The sequence below is a fragment of the Primulina tabacum genome, chromosome 17, assembly GCF_025594145.1.
Source record: "Primulina tabacum isolate GXHZ01 chromosome 17, ASM2559414v2, whole genome shotgun sequence".
NCBI classification, from domain to species: Eukaryota; Viridiplantae; Streptophyta; class Magnoliopsida; order Lamiales; family Gesneriaceae; genus Primulina; species Primulina tabacum.
This window is the reverse complement of record NC_134566.1, coordinates 29602392-29629336: the sequence shown is the minus strand read 5'-3', so window position 1 is coordinate 29629336 and position 26945 is coordinate 29602392. Positions and strand designations below refer to the sequence as shown.

Sequence of the window (26945 nt, the reverse complement as noted above, 5' to 3'; positions counted from 1 at the left end):
TCAAGGGTCATATTTTGTGAGACATATATCTTATTTGAGTTATTCATAAAAAAATATTGCTTTTTATGATAAGAGTATTACTTTTTATTGTGAATATCTGTAGGATTAATCTATTTTATCGATAAAGATTCGTGATATCGTCTCACAAAATATCCGGTCGTCAACATATAACTGAGAGGAAGTTAATAATCAACTTAGATGATTGGTCAGAAATGAAGCTAAGTTTTACAGATGCACGTCAAATTATTTATTGCTGTTTGGATAAGACCGAACAACTTCTCAATTGACAAAAAGTTTCAAGAAATTTCGTTTCTTTCCAACTTATAGTTAGGTTAATCTTTGTCTGTCGTCAAATCAATTAATTATATTAAAAGCTAAGGACAATTACATTCACTCATAATTAAAAACAATCAAATTATATTTAAATATTAATATACTTCAATTCTCTCGAGTTTCACGAAAAATATAAATTAAATCTAAATTTTTTTAAAGGTGTTTGTATTTATTTACATTTCAAAGGTTAAATATAAAATTAATACAAATATGAGGGATGTATGTAATTAGAAACTTAAATATTTGCTATTTTTTTTTGTAAATTCGAGGGAGATATATGTCATGATAATCGAATATTTTTGTTAATATGATATATATAATAGGAGGTAGACCTAATTAACCTAAAATAAGAAAAAAATGTTTACTAATTTCGCGATTTACCTACCAAAATACGGTAACAAAATTTATAAAAAGTCTAAATTTTTTTTAATGGAAAAAAGACAAACTTGTGTGAGAGACGGTTTCACGAGTTGTATTTTATGAGACAGATCTCTTATTTGAGTCATCCATGAAAAAATATATTATTTTTTTATGCTAAGAGTATTATTTTTTATTGTGAATATCGGAAGGGTTGAACTCGTATCACAGATAAAGATTCGTAAGACCGTTCTACAAGATAACTCTGCAAAACAAAATAATGCACATGTCAAACTACCTAAATCTCAACCTGTCCAAAGAAGTTAATGGCAGTCGGTCCACCAACTATGGGAAATTACCAAATATCATTCGTACACATTATATTTTTATTTGCTCATTAAAATATTTAATTTAACCTCTCGAAAAAGGCAATTCTTGCTCGAGACATCGCTGCTACCACTCGCAATGTCTTTATCAAACGAAATGGAACCGTAAATATATTTAAATATAAAATAAGACTTAGCGAGAAAAATAAAATAATTAAAACGTTATCGATTCAAAATAATAATGATGTTTATGCCACACATTTTCAGGCACATATTTTTTGGAAATATAGCGAAATTTAACGTAAAAACATACATGGTATTGTAATGGACAATTGATTTTTATTATTTGACAAATAAAACAAAAATTTGTGTGAAACGATCTCATGGGTCGTATTTTGTGAGACGGATTTCTTATTTGGGTCATCCATGAAAAAATATTACTTTTTTATAATAAGAGTTTTACTTTTTATCGTGAATATCGGTAGGATTGACCTGTCCCACAGATAAAGATTCGTGAGATCATGTCACAAAGAGACCTATTCCTTTACGTAAATGAAAACAAGAACACAACTCCCGAATTCACAAAAGCAAGATTCAATCCAGTACGCTGGGATGCCATATTATAATATGTGTTACATGTATGTTTCTTGCGTACACTTTTCTAGTCTATACATTCCCAACACTACATAATTTTTAGCATCCATGCAAGTCACCGAGCCCAGCCCCATAATGTGTATAAGCTCCCGCGACGACGAGTACATGAGACAGCTGATGGCTATGTCCCCAGCAATATCAAATTTTCCAGGCATCTGTCTCTCTGGAACTCTTGTTGCATAAACGAGAGCTCCGAGACCGTAAAGGGATCCCATCAAAATTTCATATCCTGTAGGGTGGACCGCCACCGGGTGGTTCCAGAACAAGATGAGTTTGTGCAGAAATGGTGCCACACCAGACGGATGATTAATGACAGATGATTATATAGAGATCAAGAAACGTACTGAGGTGTTATTGGAAGCGGAGAAGTCATTCATCGCACAAAAAGCGAATATTAATTACTTGCAGCAAGGCGACGGTGCACCAAATTCTTTCATGATCTCATCAAAAGAAATAATAAAAGGAATGCCATTGTTGCAATAAAGAATCAGAATGGAGTTACCACCACAGATTCGAATGAGATGGCCAATCAATTTGTTGAGTACTACAAGGGTCTCTTGTGTTGTCAAGTGGATAGAATACCAGTGGATATAGACACTCTCGTGGAGGGACCAATAGTCCAAGTTGACCACTGGAATGCATTAATAGCTAATGTGTCGTTTGATGAAGTTCGAAGTCTCTTTTTGATACAGATAATGACAAAGCCCCGGGTTCAGATGGATTTGGATCACTTTTCTTCAAGAAATCATGGAGCATTATCAAGGAAGATGTGTTTGAAGCTGTACTTGAATTCCTCTCATCGGGCAGATCGTTGAAGCAATGGAATCATGTTGTTATTGCCCTTGTGCCGAAATATGTGGATGCCTCATCTGTCTCTGATTATAGACCTATTTCTTGCTGCTCTGTTATCTATAAAATCATTTCAAAAATCCTTTTGAACAGATTGAGCAACGTTGTGAGAGACTTGGTTGATGGAGCTCAAGCTGCGTTTATACACAGTCGATCAATTGTTGATAATATCCACTTACAACAAGAGTTAGTTAGGAAGTACTCCCGTAAGCGAGGGTCTCCTAGATGCTTATTAAAAGTGGATATTCAAAAAGATTATGACACAGTTGATTGAAGGTTTTTGAGGGAAGTCCTAACATGCTTGAATTTCCCGTGTAGGTTTATCAATTGGATTATGGAATGTGTTTCCTTTACTTCATATTCCCTTATTCTTAATGGGCAATTCCATGGACATTTTCTAGGGAAGAGAGGATTTAGACAAGGTGACCTTCTATCACCTTTCTTGTTTACTTTGTGTTTTGAAGCTCTCTCTCGTTCACTTAAGCGCATGTCACGGTCCCCCAATTATGGATTTCACCCGAAATGTCGTAACTTATGATTAACTCATTTGGCTTATGCGGATGACCTACTAATATTCTCTCGGGTGGACACTGCTAGTATCTCGTTGGTTATGCAATGCTTGAATAATTTTGTGGATACGACTGGTTTGAGAGTTAACTTGTTGAAATCAAGCATCTATCTGGCCAGTGTTGATGCAAGCATGAGACAGGAAATCCTAGACATCACTAGATTCAGTCAGGGAGTTCTACCATTTCGTTATCTAGGGGTCCCATTAGCTTCTAGACAATTGAGATCTTCTGATTATAGTCTGTTGGTTGAAGCCGTTGCTAAGAAGATTAATTCCTGGCCCATACATTCTTTATCTTATGCTGGGAAGATTGAACTGATCAGATCGGTTATTCAAGGGATCAAATGTTTTTGGTTGTCTATACTACCAATTCCGAATTGCGTAATTGATATGATATGATCTACTCATTGTGTCGGAAGTTTGTTTGGCCAACTAAACACCCTCCCATTGCATGGAACATGTTGTGCAAACTGTTGATTGATGGAGGCTTGAGACTCAAAAATTTGAAAGCATGAAACAAGACTCTGATTGCTAAAACCTTTTGGAAAATCCATTTCAGGAAAGAGAGCCTTTGGATTTGATAGGTTAACCACATCAATAGCAGGTTTGGGTGTGTTTGGAATTGAGGTTGGCATAAAGATGAATCACCGCTTATCAAACAGATTTTAAACATTCGTGATGAGATGGTTTGTTGCATAGGATCAGTGGATGCTGCCACACATACGCTGGATAATTGGTTTCGCACCAGCGCATGACTGACTCCAGCCTACGATTTTTTCGCCCATTCAATAGGGAGATGGCCGTGAAAGCCTATCTTGAGTAGGTATTATTTTTTTTCCTAAGCACATATTTATACTATGATTGTTTGCCCATAAGGAGCTTCTAACAAGAGACAGACTTCCGCATTTGACAGATAGATTGTGTATTCTTTGTAACATTGAGGATGAATACCTCTTTTTTCAGTGCCCAATCTCGCTGTGCATTTGGAAAGAAATACGTAGATGGCTCGGGATGGTGAAGAACATGGGTTGTCATACGACGATCTTGAAGGCTTTTAGAACAACTATGGGAGAAATTCTATCTTATCTAAGATGAGACTGATGGCACTTGCAGCTACGATCGATCATGTTTTGAACATCCAGAATCAAGCCATATTCGAGAATGAAAAACCAAGGGTGGACGAGACAATCAAGAAGATACATATTATTACTTTTCGTTGCATCACTAATTCTAGCCATGTGCTTGATGTATTGATGTAAATTTGAAGTTTGCTTGGTTAAAATTTTATTATCTCCTGGGATGTCCAGTATATTTGTTGTGGGGACCCGGACGCTAATCATTCTTTTAATCATCATTTGGGACAATTTAATCAATTATAATAAACAGGGTCTAATTTTTTTTAAAATACATTATTAAATGAGGAACGTAATGGTATACATTATAATATATATGTCAGTATTAAAGTACAAGTCTTGTACTATATGCAATCATTCAAACTAAGGTTTAACAACTAAATATCAAGTGTCCAAACCTTATCTCTAATCATGGTTCGTAGTCTCCACTCTAATCACGATCTCTCTTCATCTCCTCGACCCCGATCCTGTCCCATCTGTTGCCATGCACACATACAAACACGACAACAGCCGGATAACTCCGGTGAGAATAAAATCCCATTATAAATCAATGAAACATGCAATCATATAATCAATATAGAGCATGAAGCAGATATCCGTAATATGTATCAAAATCTGAACCATAATCAGTATAAAACTGTCAATCAGACTCGTGACTCCACGGCTCAGACTAGACTCAATCCTAGTCTAGGGATCCCGGTTTCCAGACGTTGGCATTCCTATATCGAATTCAGTAATAGAAGAAACTCCAATTCTATTCAATCGATATAACCAAACATCCGGTGTCTTGACCTATCTGTCACAGACTGTGGCACTATCGCCAATTCACTATCTTGTGACAATGTGCAATGTGCCAGTGACGATTCTATCACTATCGGTACTTATGTCACAAGATCACTCGTCTAATACTCATCTAATACATGCTTCTATAAATCAATAGAACAAGCATATCAATTCAAATCATTGTAAATAATAACAATAAGTATGTGATTTAGGGAAACTCAAGTATATCCTACTCGAGTCGTTCTCCCAATACCACATTGACTTATACCTTTCTTTTATTGCAGTTCTGACGATGTTTCTGTCTGGAATTCAAAGTCTTTCAACACTCAATCTGGCAATGACAATATCAATAGTACCATATCAATATACTACTCAAATCAATTCCAATCTGATCAATCTGGATTTAACTCAAAACCAACGGCATAACGGAACAATCTCGATATCCCAGTCAATACAACATCAGCAGATAATAATTACAATCCATAACGGATATCCAATACAATCTGTAATCAATTCATAATTCAAGTCTGTTCAATATCAATCGATATATTCGGAAAAAGCATAACAATTCCTAATCAATCTGTTTCTCAATCTGACTTTGATTCTACGATGTCTAACATGTCAAGAACATCATATATGAATTATATTCGATTCTAACAATATCATAATTTCAAGATATATCAAAACTTGGTAAAACTTACGTCCAGTTGTAGCCTGCGTCGATAGGAACACAGTACTGAAGTCGGATTCAAAATCAGACGGACGGATCGAAGTGTAAAGGCGTAAGGATTTCTGGAGGATTTTCTCGATTTCCTTTCTTCTTTTAAACTGAATTCTGAAGGATATATGTATATATATATATCTCAACTGCATGCCTTGGACACTTGGCTATTTCTTCTTGAAGTTGAGTCGGCGCTCGGGCGGTGCTAAACTACCGCTCGGGCTCGGCATTCTCTGTCCAAGCACTTTCGAATTGCAACTTGGCGTTCGGGCGGTCACAAACTACGGCCCGGGCGCTGCATCTTCTGCCCGAAACATGTTCTTATTGAACATTGGCGCTCAGGCGGTCAAAAACTACGGCTCGGACGCCAATAGTTCTGCCCCAAAAATTGTGTCATTCATATGCTTGGCCCAATCTGATCTCGGAATGATCCGTCTATAATCATATCAGTTCAAAATCAATAATCTTAGATTAACAGAATCAAAATCTCGGGCATTACATTTATCCTCCCCTAAGATCTGATTTCGTCCCCGAAATCTCAGGCAATCAAATCATATCAGAAAGAAATGTAAACGAAGCTAAGTAGAAACTCACATCAGTGAAATAACTCTGGGAATCTCTGCCTCATATCAGACTCTGTTTCTTACGTAGCTTCTTCAGTGCCGTGACGACTCCACTGAACTTTCACAAGCGGAATTGTCTTCGTTCTGAGCTGCTTTTCCTTCCGATCAAGAATCTGAATCGGCTTTTCGTAGTAGCTCAATATCTCATCAAGCTCGGCCTCGTCTGGCTGCATAATGTGTGAAGCATCAGGAGGTATTTCCTCAACAACGATACATGAAAAACATCATGTATTCCTGATAACGAAGGCGGCAATGCGAGTCGATAGGCACGATCTCCTATCTTCTCGAGAATCTCATACGACCCAATGTATCGTGGAGACAATTTTCCTTTCTTGCCAAATCTGACAACTCCTCGGAAAGGTGAAATCTTCAAAAATACTCGGTCTCCTGCCTCAAATACTAACGGTCGTCTTCTGATGTTGGCATATTTGGATTGTCTATCTTGAGCTGCCTTCATTCTTTTCTGAATCAGCTTTACTTTCTCCGTCATATCTCTGATCATATCAGGTCCAGTCTCAGGAACTTCAGAGATATCATCCCAATAAAGAGGGGATCGACACTTCTTTCCGTACAACGCTTCGAAAGGAGCCATCTCAATACTCGTCTGATAGCTATTGTTGTACGAAAACTCACAACGAGGCAATGCATCTTGCCAATTAGTGCTAAAATCAAGCACTATAGCTCTCAGCATATCTTCCAACGTCTGGATCATCCGCTCTGACTGTCCATCAGTTTGTGGATGATATGCGGTACTCAGATGTAATTTTGTACCTAGAGCCTGCTGTAAACTCTGCCAGAAGTGCGAAGTAAACCGAGGATTACGGTCTGAAACAATCGACTTTGGCACTCCGTGTAATCTAACAACTTCTCTGACATAAATATCGGCCATCTGGTCATATCTGTATGTCATTTTGTATGGAATAAAGCATGCAGATTTGGTCAATCGATCAATCACGACCCAAATCGCATCACAACCTCTGGAGGATCTCGGTAACTACGTCACAAATTCCATGGAAATGTTATCCCATTTCCATTCAGAATAGACAAACTCTGTAACAATCCTCTTGGTTTCTTTCTTTCAGCCTTAACCTGTTGGCAATTCAGACACTTGGCTACAAATTCAGTAACATCAGATTTCATCTGTTTCCACCAATACTGTGTCTTCAAATCATTATACATTTTTCTGCCACCAGGATGAATGCTAAAACGACTGCTGTGCGCTTCTGCTAATATCCGCTGTCTCAAATCTGAAACATTCGGCACAACAATATGATTATTCACATACAAAACACCTTCACGAACCTGATACTCCGATTGTTGTCCAGTTCTGACCATAGCAATCGAATTCTGCACATTCTAATCAACTTTCTGTGCCTCTTTGATTCTCAATATCAATTCTGGTTCAGCTCGAATAGTCCATAATCTCAGAGGCTGACGATCTGTTTCAAAAGCTAATCCAGACAAGCATCAATCTTCTATCAAATTCGAAACAGCCAATCATCGATAAGGATAACGAACATACCTTTCGACTTAGTGCATCTGCTGCTGCATTGGATTTTCTCGGATAGTACTTGATTTCACAATCAAAGTCTTTTAATAAATCAAGCCATCTTCGCTGTCTCATATTCAGCTCGGACTGTGAAAACAGATACTTCAGGCTTTTGTGATCAGAATAGATTTCGAACTTCTCACCATATAGGTAGTGTCTCCATATCTTTAAAGCAAAGACGATGGCTGTCAATTCAAGATCATGAATTGGGTAACGAGTCTCATGGGGCTTCAGCTGTCTTGAGGCATAAGCGATAACATGCCATCGCTGCATCAAAACACAACCCAATCCTCGGTGAGATGCATCACAATAAACCACAAAATCATCCGTACCTGATGGGATAGTCAGTATCGGTGCACTGGTCAGTCTTTTCTTCAATTCAAGAAAGCTGGTCTCACAGTCTTCTGACCAAATAAACGGAACATTCTTCTGCGTCAACTGAGTAATCGGTTTGGCAATGCTGGAAAAATCTTTAATAAATCGACGATAATATCCTGCCAAACCCATAAAATTGCGAATCTCGGGCACTGATGTCGGTCTCGGCCAAGAAATCACTGCCTCAACCTTACTGGGATCAACTGATATACCGTCTCCGGATATAATATGCCCCAGAAATACAACCTGTCTCAACCAAAACTCGCATTTTGACAGTTTATCATACAATTTCTCAGCCCTCAGAATTCTCAACACAGTTCTTAAATGCTCAGCATGCTCAATCTTATTCTTCGAATATATCAAAATGCCATCAATGAATATAATTACAAACTCATCGAGGTATCTCTGAAAAACACGGTTCATCAATCCCATAAATACAGCCGGTGCATTCGTCAAACCAAATGGCATGACAATAAATTCTTAGTGTCCATACTTGGTTCTAAATGCTGTTTTCGAGATATCAGAATCTCTGACTCTCAGCTGATGGTATCCAGATCTCAGATCGATCTTGGAATATACAGATAACCCTGCAACTGATCAAACAAATCATCAATGCGAGGCAAGGGATATTTATTCTTTACCATTGCTTTGTTCAGTTGCCGGTAATCGATACAGAGTCTCATCGAACCGTCTTTCTTCCTCACAAACAGTACTGGAGCACCCCAAGGAGACACACTCGGTCTGATATACCCCTTGGCCAATAAATCCTCCAATTGTTCTTTCAATTCTTTCAACTCAATCGGTGTCATTCTGTACGGAGCCCTCGAAATCGGAACTGTACCTGGCACCAACTCAATACTGAAGTCTATCTCTCGAATCGGAGGCAATCCAGGAATCTCATCTGGGAAGACATCAGCAAACTCACACACCACTGGCAAATCCGCCAATGATGGACTCGATTTCAGTAAATCAACTGAATAGACAAGGAATCCCTCCGCTCCTTTATGTAACAATCGAGTCATAGACAATACGGATATCAAAGGAATTCTAGATCGAGAACCCTTACCGTAGAATTTCCACTCATCAGCCATATCCGGTCTGAATCTCACAATCTTGTGGAAACAATCGACAGTAGCTCTGTACTTGGTCAACATATCGATACCGATAATGCAGTCGAAATCAGACAACCCAAGCACAATACAATCTAACTCAATTTCATGCCCATCATACTACAGTATACAATGTTTTACAGACTTCACTGATATCAAACATGTCCCCAACGGAGAAGAGACAGACACTACAGCAGATAATGACTCAATAGGCAAGGAATGCATCAATGCAAATCGCTCAGATATGAATGTATGCGATGCACCAGTATCTATCAATACATAAGTAGGATAATCAGAAATAACACAGTTACCTGCAACAACATCGTCAGGTGCCTCCTGAGCCTGCTCCTCTGTCAAAGCAAATACTCGGGCCTGCTGTCTAGGAGGTTGGCTCACTGTCTGGCTACCTCCTGTCCTTTGCTGTGGTTGAGATGGTGCTGGCTGGAACGAATGGACAGCAACTGATCGTCTATCAGTCTGTGCCGCTGATCCAGATGATTCGGCACCCTGTGATCTATGAGAATCTCTCTGTGGGCAGACTCTGACAAAATGTCCCTGTTGCCTACAAATACAGCAACTGCCAAATACGGCAACTGCCGAACACTCCTCGGCACTGCTCTGTGGAATGCTTCCCTCCACAAGTGCTGCAATAAGGTCCTGTATAACTCTGGCCCTGACCAGTCTGTCTCGAACCGCTAGAACTGGATGAACTACTTCCAGATCTCTTAAACTGCTTCCCTCTAGCTTTCAGGAAGTCTTTCTTTCCACCACTGCTGCTGCCACTCTCAAACCGGGGAGGTGGTTGCTGTGGTCTCGGTGCTAGAGGTACAAACGAAGCTCCTCTCTGTTCTCATCAGACCGGCTTCGGCTCCCTTGGCCCTGTTCAAGGCATCAGTAAAATTGTTCGGTCTCTCGGTATTCACCAAGGTAAAGATTTCAGGATTCAGGCCATTAATGAACTGATCAACAACAGCTTCGTCATTCTCGGCCACATGTGGAGCAAATCGTAGCAGTGTAGAGAACTTGGCCACATATTCCTCGATGTTCAACTGACCCTGTCTCAAGTTTGCAAATTCTGCTCCCTTATCCTTCCTGTACGACACTGGAAAGAATCTCTGATAAAATTCAGTTCTAAAGACATTCCAGGTAATAGTCGTACCTCGATGCTCCAAGGCTCGCTTGGTTGTAATCCACCAGTTCTTTGCCACATCATGCAACTGGTGCCCTATCAGTTTCACTCTCCTCTCATCAGTGTAATCCAAGGACTCAAACAGCATCTCAATTCGTCTAACCAACTCTCGCAATCAACTGAAGTCTCAGTACCCTTCAGAGTCGGTGGATGGAATGACTGAAATCTCTTCAGCAATGTTTCCATCGGTGTTGCTAACACATCCATGGGAGGATTCGAAGTGCTACGCTGTTCTGGTATTCTTCGAGGAGGCATATCTGATTATCAAAAGGGTTAGCAACAAATACCATAAATCTGTTTCAGTCTTCCTCCGATCATCTTACTGCTGATCAAGAATCGGTTCTGATTCATTCTCAATAACACATGTTTTCAAATAAAATCAGATAAACAGATAAACATGCGTTATAAAGCAGTAAATCATGCTAGCAATCAAAAGCAGGAAAGAAAACTCAATCTACCCCGCTCACTAGCTCCTATCTCAATCTCAAGGATCTATCGCTCTGATACCACCTGTTGTGGGGACCCGGACGCTAATCATTCTCTTAATCATCATTTGGGACAATTTAATCAATTATAATAAACAGAGTCTAATTTTTTTTAAAATACATTATTAAATGCGAAACGTAATGAATACATTATAATATACATGTCAGTATTAAAGTACAAGTCTTGTACTATATGCAATCATTAAACTAAGGTTTAACAACTATATATCAAGTGTCCAAACCCTATCTCTAATCATGGTCCGTAGTCTCCACTCTAATCAAGATCTCTCTTCATCTCCTCGACCCCGATCCTGTCCCACCTGTTGCCATGCACACATACAAACACGACCACAGCCGGATAACTCCGGTGAGAATAAAATCCCAGTATAGATCAATGAAACATGCAATCATATAATCAATATAGAGCATGAAGCAGATATCCGTAATATGTATCAAAATCTGAAACCATAATCAGTATAAAACTGTCAATCAGACTCGTGACTCCACGGCTTAGACTAGACTCAATCCTAGTCTAGGGATCCCGGTTTCCAGACGTTGGCATTCCTATATCGAATTCAGTAATAGAAGAAACTCCAATTCTATTCAATCGATATAACCAAACATCCGGTGTCTTGACCTATCCGTCACAGACTGTGGCACTATCGCCAATTCACTATCTTGTGACAATGTGCAATGTGCCAGTGACGATTCCATCACTATCGGCACTTATGTCACAAGATCACTCGTCTAATATTCATCTAATACATGCTTCTATAAATCAATAGAACAAGCATATCAATTCAAATCATTGTAAATAATAACAATAAGTATATCCTACTCGAGTCGTTCTCCCAATACCACATTGACTTATACCTTTCTTTTATTGCAGTTCTGACGATGTTCCTGTCTGGAATTCAAAGTCTTTCAACACTCAATCTGGCAATGACAATATCAATAGTACCATATCAATATACTACTCAAATCAATTCCAATCTGATCAATATGGATTTAACTCAAAACCAACGGCATAACGGAACAATCTCGATATCCCGGTCAATACAACATCAGCAGATAATAATTACAATCCATAACGGATATCCAATACAATCTGTAATCAATTCATAATTCAAGTCTGTTCAATATCAATCGATATATTCGAAAAAATCATAACAATTCCCTAATCAATCTGTTTCTCAATCCGACTTTGATTCTATGATGTCTAACATGTCAAGAACATCATATATGAATTATATTCGATTCTAACAATATCATAATTTCAAGATATATCAAAACTTGGTAAAACTTACGTCCAGTTGTAGCCTGCGTCGATAGGAACACAGTACTGAATTCTGAAGGATATATGTATATATATATATATCTCAACTGCATGCCTTGGACACTTGGCTATTTCTTCTTGAAGTTGAGTCGGCGCTCGAGCAGTGCTAAACTACCGCTCGGGCGCGGCATTCTCTGTCCAAGCACTTTCGAATTGCACCTTGGCGCTCGGGCGGTCACAAACTACCGCCCGGGCCCCGCATCTTCTGCCCGAAACATGTTCCTATTGAACATTGGTGCTCGGACGGTCAAAAACTACCGCTCAGGCGCCAATAGTTCTGCCCCAAAAATTGTGTCATTCATATGCTTGGCCCAATCTGGTCTCGGAATGATCTGTCTATAATCATATCAGTTCAAAATCAATAATCTTAGATTAACAGAATCAAAATCTCGGGCATTACATTTGTATTCACACTTTTTACCCCTTCTTTTAATGAATGTTCAATTCGTTAAAAAAGGAATAACAAGGCTCGGAAGATACGGTTTTCGGGAATTTGGAACACTGGCAGGAAAGATACTAAGATAATACCGATTCCTAGCAGGTAATGAATCCCATATAGAGATTGCAGAAGAGTGGATAACACATAAAAGAGTAGTAGACAGGGGGGTAAAATGAGGGTAGCGATTACTGCATAATCGAGTCTGAGCATAATGTAGGATATGCGCTTTGAGTGGCAAGAAAGTAAGTGGCAAGTGCTGCTAGCTAACAAGCAAAACATGGCTCCACCCAAGAAAGCAAAAAACGGCCAACGTGTGATTGGCCGGACCATCAATGGAGCTATTATGTTCGCCACCTCTTCCTTCATGCTACACCTGCAAAAAAGTCAAACCAGGGAAAAACGCATAACAAATGACAGAAATGATCTGTTGCCAAAATGAAAATTAACGGCATTTGAAACTTTTTGGTAAATGATAATCTACAGGTACATGCACTGCTGTATACCATGACACAAAATAAGGAGAAAATTAGATAGTTTGTAATCACCAATTTTTATCGCACATATTTGCTTTATGGAACCAAAAGCAAGAGTTTTAAAACCTCATATTATCACGAGAATCCTTTGTTTTCGTCTTCTCAAGAAACTTCGCATTGTAATCAAAGTTAAATGCATAATAAATACTTCAATCCAAATGAAAGAAACGAAAACTACCCAAACACAAACATTGGTATGGTTGATGAGTGAAAAAGGGTCAGGTAAACAGTTGGAGAGTACTTCCATAATATGCCAATCACACATGTGTCTCAAAGACGGAAGACAAGTTGTAAGTTCTGTTCCCAATTTTTGGAAATCTGCTTTTCGCAGCACGCTCGGCAAATTTTGCAGCACGAGAATGTCTACCACAGCGAGAACCTTCATAGCTGTATAAATGGTCAGAGGAAGGAACAAGAAGAAGCCCTATCAAATGCCATTCCATATTATATGATATGATACAAGGACAACACAATACAAGCATCTGGAGAAAAGAAGATACGGGTGATTCACAAAAAGAAACCTTGTAACGATGTAATGATCCCATGGTATAACATAGTCAAGAAACAACACACACAATATGGATCAATATAATTATGATGCCATATTGTTATATGATTGTGCCTGTCTCTCAAACACGTCACTTGAAAGATGGTCCAAATCCTAAGATTGCTTATCGCCTTGAGCCATAGTCTGTGGCATACAAATCATTCATAACTTCAAGCCATGGGTTTGTGGTCTAAAATTTGAAGAAACGGCATCATGGATCAGCTCAATATGCCAAAAAATTGCAAAAACAGCTACAACAGAAAAATAGCACATTTTAGCAAGAAATCTCTTCAGGACCCTTGTTTACTATCATCAACCTCAAAATCTACGAACAACATGATGCTAAAAGGCCAATCCTCAGATCTCAAAAAAAGCATCTGCACCCAATGCATCAAATGAGGATCTCTTGCATCATTTTCTGGGGAAGTGCTAATGTCAAAATGAGCAAAGTGCTACAAATTCAAGATTCAGAAAGAAAGTGCTTTCTAGACCACCTCAATGACCCACACTCACTTTTCTCTACCCCTTTTCACTTATTATGATATTAAAGCCGCCATTAGAAACACGAATAAACTAATAAGCGAACAATCAAACATGAAGCAATAAAAGAACGTAAAAATTGAACAAGAAACTGATCCATATCCTAGAAAGTTCTTGATAAATTTTAAGAACATCTTTAAAAAGTAGCAAACTAGCATAACCACAGATACAGAAGTATCAACACAACAAAGCCATACTTTCAGAGTAATCTAATACCAGAGGTAAGAACAGAAGCTAGTGTTCTACTTACGTCCAAACATTAAGGGCCCTCATTGCGAATAGTAAAAACACTGAGCAAGAACTGCCTCAAAGGCCATTCAGACCTGTATTAAAGTTTTTAACACTTCATTAATTATATAATTGTCCTTCAAATATCCAGGCAGTGCATGGTACTCCACCAAATGATACTCCACTTTCTTCCACAATCTAGTTCCTTTACCTTCCTCGGGTGAGAAGAAATAACCCTTTGATTTTCATTTAATTCACCACAAGATTTTACCTCTTCAAAATTTGCTTGATTCTTGCCCATTTCTTGAATAAACCCAACAATCCAAACACAATAAAAGCATTAAATAGCAATCAATAATATTGTAAACAATAGGAAAGTAACTGGGGACAAAATCAAGCCGTTAAAAATACTGGATGAACAATAGATGCATTACAAATTTTCAGCTCCATCTGTTTCTAATTTTCTTCAGTGAATAGAAAAATTAATAAAAAGCTGCCGATGAAAAAAAAAAGAAGCAGAGAGAGAAAAGAAGATGCCTCGAAATGAAAGCTGAAACCGAAAGGAACGGTACCCTTTCCAGACTCCAAATTGCAACTAAACCCAGTTCATTAAAATCAATATGCATATATATAATCTCAAATTTTCACCTTTGGACACGATTCACCGTCATATTCAAAAAAATTAATGCAAGATTGCAACTTTTTCCAAGTGCTTCATGGAAGTTTAAATCTTTATCCAATCACTGCTCCAGATATTCAATTATTTAACGTAATCTGGTATTACAAAGCACTACTCTATTGTCTCGATGGTTGAAATTTTAGTTTTACAAATTGGTACCAGAGCCCCTCGCACAGAGGCTTGATCGTGAGGTTAGGAATTGCAGTATTCTAACGTAAGAGAGAGGGACAGGAAAAAACAATTTAGAGCAAGAATGAAACAGTTCGGGAGTGATTGAGACCAAAAAGGTCATATGACACTGGGAAAGTATTAAAAAAATGTATTTTAAATGTGTGGTTTAAAGAGTCGCGAAGGACCAAAATTGTTGTCGTTATGACGCCTTATTTTAACGTTTTCTTCGTTTTTGATAAATTATTGTAAATGTCCAAAATATTTTGATTTAGATTTGACGCAATATTTGAAATATGAATTTGAAATGATATTTATATCGAGTCAAATTCATAATAATTAGTATATTAGTAATGGTGTATTTGAAATCCGACCAATCGATAAGGTTGATCTTGGATCGGTAGATTTTAAATCTATTGATTTTAAATTTATTTTGGTCGTTTTAAAAAAACAAAATCATGAACTTTAAATCTATAATATATACTATCCTCCTAAGTTTGAGATCTAGCTAGTTTTTGATGTCATTATCTTTTTTAATAATGATATATATTAATAAAATATTAACAATTTAATGCAAATAATACGTAGCTCAGCAGAATGAGTATGATGTTTCATATACATCAAGTTGTACATTAGATTTCTATTTTTGTATTTTTCTTTTTTTTTCTATTTAGTTATTAATTCATATTCCATTGTTATTTTTTATAATTATATTTTGATCATCATTTAAATATAAACCAAATGAATTATAAAAAATATTGTATAAGTACGAAAGGCAAGTGACGATGCACTAGTATATATATATATATATATATATATTATTAAATTTGAGACACGTAACTAACTTTTGTAAATTTGTCAAATTTTTAAACAAAATAATTTAAAAATCTGAGCTTTCTTTCTATTAATAGTAAAGTACGCGATACAAAATAAGATAGTAGATGCTGAATGTAATAAATTTGTATTTTGTATGAGAGTAATCCCTGTGGCTGTGTAGGAGTTGGTGATTGATACAAATGGCTTAACAGACCTCAACGAGTCTCCGCCTCCGCGTCCACCGCCGCTAGTAAGTTGCTAACCTCCAAAGGGTTCTTTAAATTAATGGCTGCTTCATCTCCAACATCTTGGACTCCGATCCAGAACCAACGCCACGGCCAGGAATCAAATTTCTCTACAACCTCGATTGGGTGGCAAAGAGGCGACAAAAATCAGCTAACAAGAAAGTATTTTGGGATTCAATCGGTAAATACACGTTCATTGCAGGGTATTGATTGTGGGAAGAAGAACAATGTGTTGGAAGAAGCAGATAAAAGTAGCTCTGTTAAAGATGAACTTTTTGTTGGGTTCTTTCGCGAGGCGTGGCCGTATTTTTTGGCTCATAGAGGCAGCACTTTCGTCGTTTTGGTTTCTGCTGAAATTGTCGATAGCCCTCATTTGGATCATATTCTCATGGTGCGTTTTTTTATGTCTTTCTTCGATTAGATCACTTGCTTTGAACAGATATTCGTGCTTTGTTTATTTTTGTCTATCAGCAGCAGATTGAATCAAGAAATTGATTTTGTTTTTTTTGTGGCGTTTTTTGTTTGTTTTAATGATTCCGGAATTGCAGCTATGCTTACAAATTATGAGTTGCTCGGTGTTATGTAGGATATCTCACTCCTTCATGGGCTTGGAATCAAATTTGTTCTTGTTCCAGGGACGCATGTTCAAATCGACAGGCTTCTGGCCGAAAGAGGTATCAAAGTTATCACATTTTTGTCATGCTTCGCTTTACGTGCAGATAATTGGAATTCTGTATTTGTGAGCTGCTGTGTCTTGATATACCTTTATATATGAGAATCTTGGTGATTCCATTTGTCATCAGATGTGTTTTAATTTGCCTCTATGGTTTTTTTATTCTTTCGTATAGTGTTAATCGCCGTGCACTTTGTGCCAGGGTCTGAACCAAAGTACGTTGGTAGCTATAGAGTTACCGATCCTGATTCTCTTAGAGCAGCAATGGATGCCGCAGGGAGGATTCGTATTCTGATTGAAGTGAAGCTGTCTCGTGGACCTTCATTAAGTGACGTTCGACGGCATGGAGATAATCGTCGGTGGCACAATGGTTTCTGCGTTGCCAGTGGTAATTTTCTTGCAGCTAAGGTTAGAATTCTGGCATTCCGAAGTATCGCTTATATTTTCTTCCGAATGCATATGATTGAATATCTTATTTTAATGGACACATTTGTTGTTTAGCTTCTTAAGTAATCATTCTTCATTTTGCAGAGAAGGGGAGTGGTTGAGGGTATTGATTACATGTCGACTGGAGAAGTTAAGAAAATAGACGTTGCTCGCATACAGGAGAGGCTTGATCAGGATTGTATTGTAATTTTAAGTAATCTCGGTTATTCGAGTTCTGGTGAAGTATTAAATTGCAAGTATGGTATATGGATTTTGATAGGTATTTTTGTTACTACTTGCAGGATGTGTATACTCCCTAACATTCTTTGTATGAGTTTTTCAAAAATTAAAGCAAATATCGATGAACATGATATTATGGTTCCAATCTCGAAATATTTTTGGTTATGAAATTTATGAATTTTATCTTCATGGAAGATGAACTATATATATATCTTCATCAAGTTCTTTTCACCATAATGCATGAATGAGTTATTGTTGCTCGTGAAACGTTAAAGTAAGGCTTTTGCTTAGCCACTTCATGAGTGTTTGAGCTTTTGCGAGACATTGTTTCTTATATGGAATAAAAGCTAGGAAATCAAAGCAAGGATTTAAAATTCAAGTTGATCTCAGGTGATTAATTTCTAGATCTTTATTTTCCGATGTATCTCCGACCGTATGTTTATACCTTGGATATTAATTCAAGGCATATATAACCTGGTCCCCAATATGTCAGGATGTGTTTTAAAGTACATGACTATTGTTCTACCATCTCAAACGAGCTAGAATTTTCGAGAAAAGTAGTTCTAACTTAATTTGTTTTTACCCATCTCTTCTGGAACTACATGTGCAAATAAATATATTCTGTTTTCCCTGCAAATACATATATTCTGTTTTCCCTATAATGCAGCACTTACGAGGTTGCTACAGCATGTGCCTTGGCTCTTGTTGCGGAGAAACTCATTTGCGTCATTGATGGGCCAATCTTGGACGAGTCTGGAAGACTTGTTCGGTTTTTATCTCTTGAAGATGCGGATGTATTGATTCGGGAAAGAGCTAAACAAAGTGAGATAGCTGCTAAATATGTAAAAGCTGTTGCTCAAGAAGATCTTCCTTCTGTTACATATGAGAATTCAAATTACTCATTCCTTTTTCCGAAAGGGAAGGCTTTTAGTCCTACTCCCAAATTTCAAAATGGTGTTGGCTTCGACAACGGGAGTGGTTTTTGGTCAAGTGAACAAGGTTTCGCTATTGGAGGTCAAGAAAGACTGAGTCGATTAAATGGTTACCTTTCAGAATTAGCTGCTGCAGCTTTTGTTTGCAGAGTAATTATCAAGACTTCATGATTTTATGACAATCTTCTTTTACTCATCTCTAATAATATTATTCTATATCTGTGCTTCTATATATTATTAGGGTGGTGTCCAGAGGGTTCATCTACTGGATGGTACTATTGGTGGTGTTTTACTAAAAGAACTGTTTCAAAGAGATGGAGTGGGTACAATGGTGGCTAGGTATGTATGTGTCTTTAGCAGATGAATGCAAATCATTCTCATGTGCTATGTTTGTGCTTTACCAAATGCTCATTTTTCACACATCAAAGCTGGAAACCAGATTCCCAATTCGATGAGCTGTGTATGTAAAATTTTAAGCCTGTTCAGCACCACACAGAGATCCTCTATGCAATTTACCCCTTAAGTGCGTGTAGGGTTGCAAATTCTGGCTTAAGGGGTTCGTCTTATGGCTTGAACTTGAGCTTGAAGTGGCGCATAACTACATATTTGCTGGGGTTTTCTCACAAATAATGACTATTTGGTATTGTTAAACTAAGATTTTTCTACTAACATATTATTACTGTTGCATTTATTTATCAGCGATCTGTATGAAGGGATGAGAACGGCTAGGATTACGGACCTCGAAGGAATCAAACAGCTTTTGCTACCGTTAGAGGAGTCTGGCACATTGATAAAGAGAACTCGGGAAGAGGTTAATAACTTTGACTCGCACGTTCGTTTGGCCTGAATTATGTTTATGATCATCAGTCTATCTGCTTATCATTTCCTTCAACTTTAGCTACTCGAAGCATTGAATTCATTTACTGTTGTGGAAAGAGAAGGCCATATTATAGCATGTGCAGCTCTTTTCCCTTTCTCTGAAGACAAGTGCGGAGAGGTAGCCGCTATAGCTGTTTCTCCTGAATGTCGCGGCCAAGGACAAGGAGACAAATTGCTCGGTATATGATATAAACATTTTTTATTCAATTTCTTGAGTCTTTTTTTTTTATTTTTTGGAAATTATGATTAGATATGTAAGACTCTCATTGTCATGCTTTTTGTTCATGCATCAGTCTCAGGCTAACCCCAATTCGGGAAAGTGGCGCGCCATTTATTTCCTATCTATTTAGAGTTGTGTCACACGTTTCAATGATTTTGTTGTTCCACAGATTATATTGAGAAAAAGGCATACTCTCGGGGGTTGCAAATGCTTTTCCTGCTAACAACACGAACAGCAGATTGGTATGTGACTCATGAATATATTAAAAAAAAAAAGTACTGTCAAGAATTTTAGTTCTTGAATGAAACCAAAATCATAAATAATGAATAAGTAAAAATTCTAGGACTTGAAAGTTTTATTTGTATTTATTTGTATTAGGTTTGTTAGACGTGGGTTCTTCGAATGTTCCATTGAATCATTACCGGAGCAGAGGAGAAACAAGATCAATATATCTCGTCGATCCAAGTATTACATGAAGAATATTCACCCTGATACAAGTGGCATTCCTCTCAATAATTCTTTCACATGATTTCAGGTAATTTTCATTGTCCAGTTAAGATCATTTTTAAAATTTTCATCTTGCAGGATTTCTTGATTCTTCCTTTTATGATATAAAATATAGCATGTATAATGTAATATAAACTCACCTCTCGAAATAAGTCATAAAACAGACTACCAAGTTGTTTACCTCAGCTTTTGGACCTAAATTGTTTTTGGTCTAGCTCCTCTGCCAGAACCACACACCTGATGAATTCTTACTCCAGAATCAATAATGGTAGTCGATAGATTTCATTTTCGAGATCATAAAGCAGCAAATTTCCATATCGGAAATAGATTTTAAAATCTTAACATTTGATTTCTTGAGTTTTGTTTTGATAGGAGAGCTTGAGGCAATGAGGCTTATCTATCATGTTTCCTAGAACCAGTAATGGAATGACTCTGAGTGGTATCAGCAAGCAACATGGCTGCACCAAATCATCGTGTAATGTAATAGAAACGTGGATAAGAGCGAGTACATGTCCAACTGCATCTCTAATAGTAGTATGCAGGCGTATTTTCAAATCATCGTGTAATGTAATAGAAACGTCGATATGATGACAAATGATTTATAATACGATGATTAATAAATATAATTATGAAGAACTCGAGGTCATTAATAACGTATCACATTACATACCAAAAGTTGGTGGTTGCAACAATAAGCATCTTCCCTTTCAAAGTTAGTTACGGACTTGTTCTACCTTAACGATAAATTAATATCCTTATTTCCCTACTGAGCATACGGTCATATGATATTATTTATATGAGAACAGACCTTTCTATGCATGGAAAACGTCATGGCATCAAAACATTTGGTATTCTCCAACAATTTGAATGAAACTGCAAAACAAGAGTTCTAAAATTCGAGCAAACACCCTTCAAAATAAAGAAAAAAGGCTGGAAGAACTATAAGCCTGCTTAATCTGGCTTAATCTCCGACGATCAAAAGGCGAAAAACAAAGTGTATTTCTTACATCTTATTAAGCCGATGTGGCTTCCATTCCAAGGCCACCTAAAAGAATGATATATTAATGTATCAAACTGCAAAATGTTTTGAAAAGATGTTCTCAAGGCCTAGAGCAAGGGACACTCCAAATCTGGGAATGTTATCCAAGGCTTTGGTATCGAACTCGCTGGATATAGTCACCACTGATTTCCGCATAACCTCGTGCTGCAAAACAGTACCTAGAGTGCCATGATTGTTAAGCTTCACTTTTACGAGTGTCAGGTGGTCAAGAGCGTAAGATCCTCCCACGGTAAAAGTGTTCTCATTCGTAGACAACTTTCGGGTGAACTCGGCCACAGCAGCACCCTTCTTCAACTGATCTAAGTAGCGTATGTATGAGGTCTTTATGGTGTCCCCTTTGTCACCCCTACGCCGCAAGAATTAAGAAACTAAAATTTTCTTTTAATAAGACATCAAAGAGAATAGGATGGAACTTCATTCGTATTTTTTAGAAATTTACAATAATCATATTCAGTAAGAGCATTAAGGACTTACAAAATTATCGACGAACAGGAATCAGGTTGTGTCACAGTAATGCCAGCAGTATACTTCACCAGTTTTCTAGACGAGGTCTCATAGCCAGCTTCTATCCCCAAAGCAAAAGTGGGAGTACCAAGGGTAACTGAAAAGTCAATTGGAGGGGCTTGGTTAAGACCCACAGCAGCAGCAATAGATGCATGAGGGTGGAAGTACTGAAACTCCAGCTGCACTAGCAAATGCAGTAGCAAGTTAGAGAACAAACAAGGATACTTAAACTCGCGTGAAGTTGAAAAAAGAGTGCAGCAAGCAAACACCTTGCCAGAATCATAATTCGGATATTTCAGATTGGCAATAGTCTTTGATGAGGTGATGATATCAGCGACGATTAAATTTACTGAGATCTACCAAACGGAAAATTGGGATCAGAAATGATGGTGGAACAAGTACGGATTAATTGAGAATTAGTGGGTACTCTCACATTCGATTCTGTATCAATTTTGACATCTGCAGAGGTATTCTTGTATATGTACTGGGCTGCGACATCACCGAATGAGTAGCCTCCTTTTTTCACAGTGGATGTTGTAAGGGCCTACATTGGGAATGGAAAAGTAGAAAGTAAGTGTTCATTTCATTTAGCAATACACATCAAATGACAGAAGAGAATACAATGCAACATGAAGCATGAAAGCCCCAGCTGATCGACGTTTGAGATAACTGCATAGAATAGCAAAAATAACACTAAAAGCAAGAGAAAGATCCCTTAATGCAGGAGTAATTTCCGTACCATTTCATTTTCAAATGAACATTTTCGATTAGTGTCTTCAGTCTTTCTAATAAATAGACTTAGCACCGAGTAGGTACCAAGTAATCCAAGTAAAATAAACAAAACATACCTATCAACAAAATATATAAAGAAATAAATAAAAGGAAAACCATCTAACTCCCCTTCCTACTCCCTACCTACCAAACAAAAATAAGAATAGAGAAAATGGAAAGGAAGGGGAGTTAATGGAAAGGCATAAATGCCATGGAGAGAATTGTAACAGGCCAACGGAATATACAATTTGAAAAATCCTAGCATTTGATGACAGAAAATGACCACAAGATGTTCAATTATTCGTTAAACAAGAGAGCCAAAAATTGATGATCAGAGTTTGTGACCAAAGTAGATTTGAAAATAAGTTGGCCCCATTGCTGAAATACAAAAAAAGCCTTTTTTGTTATTCACCTTAACAAACGTACAACTACCAACAACAACTACCAATAACAACCAGACAGAAAAAGGAGCTAACAAATGCAGAAACACATTCCATAAGAATTAAGAATCCGGCGAGGTCATCCATAATAAGTTAAGAATAAATTCACGCCATACAACTTTTTCTTTGCATACAAATTCCATTACCAATGAAGTGCAATAACAAGCTGATGAAAAGCAAGTATTGTCAATGTAAAAAAAAAAAATCAGTGACATCCAAATCAAAATGGCAGGACACCATAGTAAATGAAAATACAACGATAAATGTGCTTATCGAAAACCGTTTAAATCCATAAAAATCTGAGAAAGAAATGATCACGAAATTTTAACAAACACGAAGCATTAAAAAGAAACACGCTCATACGCATACACAAACATATTATATTCGTTGATTCTAATAATTCATACCACTCCGGATTCGCTGTACGTGGAAACAGATAATTTATGATCCGTAATATAGTCCTTGGTAAGCAGATCTATACAAAACGAGTAAATACAACGTTAAATCTACCAAAGAGAGGAAAAAATAGAAAAAATAAAGTTGAAAAGGATAAATCAAACCTTTCGCTTTCTTGCCGAAATCCGAGAATAGACCGGGTCCTTTGCTCATCGTTCCGGCCTAATTTTGTATTTGCTTTGTCGAATTCAGAGCACCAGAGCTCGAGATTGAAAGATAGTGGGGATTTTGGGGGATTTTTTTCGTTGGTTACAGTTGCAGATATATGAAATGCGGGGTGGCTTGGAAAACGGGGGCAATGGCAGCGTAGTGGATAGTTGCATGTCACCCCTCAATTATACCTTTATTTACATTTGACTCCTAACCTTTCTCTACTGGCATTATTGGGTATATATATATTTTTTATATTGATTATTTTCTTTAAAAAAAATAGTTAATCAATACTATTTTATAAATTTCTCTCTTGATATCAAAATTTTAGATAGATATTTCAAATTCGTTATTTTTCTTCAATAAAGTTTGTTTTTGTTTATAATTTACAAAGATTATTGTCTATGTATACGCGTCACGCGCTTGTATAATTGTTGTTTTATATGAGATTTTTGATTATTTTATTATATCTTAATTATTATTTAGATCACATATATTAAATTAATATTTAGTTTGGAGTAGATAATGAGTGAATTTTAAAAATACATATATTAATTTGTGAAACAATAGAAAATAATGTGTAAATTTTTGAATTTACGAGATAAACAATGTCTGAATAATATCAATTTTTAGGATTACATGTTAATTCAGAGTTCTCGAGGATCAACGAATATAGATGTGCCCGGTGGTGACTTAGTCCAGTCCCCCACGCACCCGTCGCTGTAGTCTTCCCCCATTCGCTTAATGCACCACAAATCCTCAGTGCACGATAGGCTCTTCCAGTGGGGAATTCCTGACCTAAGTGGCTCGTGACTTGCTACTTCCGTAGCAACCACCCTACACCCCTTCTCCTTTGCCAGATTATGGGCCAGTCCACATAAAGATTTGAGCAATTTAACTGAATTTGGGCCTTCTCCTCCTAGTCCATATGCGAAATAAAATCCAAAAGGCCCAAAAATATCTGGAACTGATGGCAGTTTCAGCCATGGCAAGGCCCGATCCACTAAACGAGTAGTCTTCGCAAACGCTTTCCTCAACCGAGACGCGCCACGTACCTCAAGCCTGAAAACGTCGTTACAGTTCCAGAGACTCAGCACCGCCCACGAATGCGGCGGCGCCTCCAGGAACCCCTGCACACCCGGCCAACGCTCAGCGGTGCAACAACCGTATGGAACAGCCAGGAAAGTGCCCAGATTGAGCTTATTATTCAACACCGAATCGATGTCACGGGGGAAGAACTCCATGGTGGAGAAGCGGCGGCGGTAGAGGTACTCGGCATCGGAGACGTCTATTCGTAAGATTGTGACCCGCTTCCCCAATGTGGCCGGTTGAGCGAAGACGGGTTGCACTAATATAGATGGAGTCCGGAACTTGGAATACCCACATTTGTTGGTGAAAAGGTTAACAGAAGCTTGGTTGTCGTTTTCAGTAGCCATGTATGAATATTCGGCTCCATTTTCGGCAAACCATTCTTCCATTTTGTTCACTAGCTTCAACCCAATGCCCATTCTCCTATAAAGACAAACCTTAAACAAAGTTAATAAAATTACAAGAAAGTTATCTTGCTTCAATAAAAAATCTTCTTATTCATACTGATTTTTTTCGAAATTAACAATCTTTTATCATATGTAGACAATATTTCAAACTAACAATTCAGTGAAAGATTACAAGAATCACAGCCATGAAAATACGATACGGGAGGCACGTGAAAATACCGATGCAAAGGCGACACACGGAGTCCTGAAATGTATGCGAGCTTTGTGTACACAGGGAAAAGTTGAGGAGGTTTACTGAAAATTCTGAAATATATGTTTTTGTCATTTCTGGATTCTCTGTTTCCGCAAGTGACTGTTTTGATGCAACCCCTTATCATCCCCACTATCTCTCTTCTTTCTTCATCTACTCCGCCGGCGCCCACCGCCGCAATCTCCGCCACCTGATATCGAAACAAGAACCATATATAGAGAACGAAGTGAGTACTGATGAATGACACCAACTTGATAATGTTACCAAATTAAAGTTACATGCCAATTAATGATCAACGCGTTCATTAGAAAACTAAATTTAAGGGCCATAAAACTAACCAGCATGCGATAAGCAGGAGAATGACGGACTCTGCAAATGGGATCTCCTAAAAGATCTGTGTATAAAGATAGTTTGCCGCTGGGCCCAACTTCACACCGATTCTCCACTTGCTCCACTTCCCGTTTGTCCCTTTTCTCATCGTATTCTCTAACCAAAACTGCAGCTGTTACGCCTCCCTTTATCACCGGCGGCTCTTCTCCAACTTTACCCATTGATTCGAGTTTACTACTGCAAGACGAAACTTGATTCTCGAAGTTTTTTCTAGTGATTCATGTTACAAAGATTGCACTGTTCTCGATTCTGGGAAACTATATATTCCAGAAATAAAGTGAAATCTATGCAAGAAGTTTCGAACTTTTTAAAATATTGCATCCTTAAATAATACAATTTGAATTTGGAATGTACGTCCAATCTTACATGGTAATTGATATTATTCTAGGCGTCTTTATTTGGAAGGTATCTATATTTGGAAGGTGTTCTTGTTTTTAAATATAAATGGAGTATATTTTTGAAGGAAAAAATACAAGATTACAACTATAAATTTTCACATTTTATCATATGTACATGTGCATGTTTATGGTAGAAATCTTGCATGGTTTTTGGTTTTGTTGTGTTTGCCTCATACATGCTTGACTTGTTGAGAAATCTTGCATGTTTTTTGGTTTCAATTTGTGAAACGTAAACTATTTTTTAACTTTAAAATCCTACTGATTTTTTCAAAGCATAAATTTGAACTTCACATTTAAATTAACTCAACATTTTCATAACCAAAAACTTAATTTAACATTTAAAATATTAAGTGCATAAATCCCTAAATCGTCAATTAACAAAAATCCAACTTCCACCTTTTAACATAATCAAAACTAACTTCAAAATAAAGCATAAAAATCTTTAATAAATCATTATCAAAATCTTTATTTCAAAAGTTCGATTATCAAGCTAATTCGGAAAATAAGTGTCCCTCGTGAGTCTACTGTCGGCCTCAATCCACTCAAGTGTCAGCACCTCCCTCAACCC

At 37.5% G+C, this 26945-nt stretch overlaps 3 protein-coding genes and 1 long non-coding RNA gene across 5 annotated transcripts; 2 read left to right on the top strand and 2 right to left on the bottom strand.

Moving 5' to 3' along the window:
• The first annotated feature begins 5662 nt into the window (after nucleotides 1-5662).
• On the top strand, nucleotides 5663-14574 carry LOC142531019 (uncharacterized). Its single transcript, XR_012816201.1, has 2 exons — nucleotides 5663-5911; nucleotides 12480-14574. It is a non-coding gene; the product is annotated as an uncharacterized LOC142531019 (long non-coding RNA).
• Nucleotides 14575-16452: 1878 nt separating this feature from the next.
• LOC142530291 (putative amino-acid acetyltransferase NAGS1, chloroplastic) lies at nucleotides 16453-20935 on the top strand. 2 transcript variants are annotated; one of them, XM_075636050.1, is made up of 11 exons: nucleotides 16453-16976; nucleotides 17172-17259; nucleotides 17461-17666; nucleotides 17790-17941; nucleotides 18592-19006; nucleotides 19098-19195; nucleotides 19556-19667; nucleotides 19755-19914; nucleotides 20125-20197; nucleotides 20334-20490; nucleotides 20835-20935. In XM_075636050.1, the coding sequence occupies exons 1-10, from the start codon at nucleotides 16626-16628 to the stop codon at nucleotides 20482-20484; spliced, it is 1806 nt and encodes a 601-aa protein (XP_075492165.1). In that variant the 5' UTR covers nucleotides 16453-16625; the 3' UTR covers nucleotides 20485-20490; nucleotides 20835-20935. The 2 variants fall into 2 exon arrangements, with proteins under 2 accessions (XP_075492165.1, XP_075492166.1); XM_075636051.1 differs by having other exon boundaries at nucleotides 20334-20502; nucleotides 20846-20935.
• Nucleotides 20936-21293: 358 nt separating this feature from the next.
• Nucleotides 21294-24045, bottom strand: LOC142530292 (mitochondrial outer membrane protein porin 2-like). The gene is made up of 6 exons (XM_075636052.1): nucleotides 23798-24045; nucleotides 23645-23712; nucleotides 22460-22570; nucleotides 22296-22382; nucleotides 21997-22205; nucleotides 21294-21868 (listed from the first exon to the last, which is right to left on the bottom strand). Exons 1-6 carry the CDS (start codon nucleotides 23844-23846, stop codon nucleotides 21532-21534), a joined length of 861 nt encoding a protein of 286 aa, XP_075492167.1. The 5' UTR covers nucleotides 23847-24045; the 3' UTR covers nucleotides 21294-21531.
• A 445-nt stretch (nucleotides 24046-24490) lies between these two features.
• On the bottom strand, nucleotides 24491-26140 carry LOC142530672 (putative N-acetyltransferase HLS1). Its single transcript, XM_075636490.1, has 3 exons — nucleotides 25928-26140; nucleotides 25559-25779; nucleotides 24491-25355 (listed from the first exon to the last, which is right to left on the bottom strand). Exons 1-3 carry the CDS (start codon nucleotides 26138-26140, stop codon nucleotides 24491-24493), a joined length of 1299 nt encoding a protein of 432 aa, XP_075492605.1.
• Nucleotides 26141-26945: the final 805 nt, after the last annotated feature.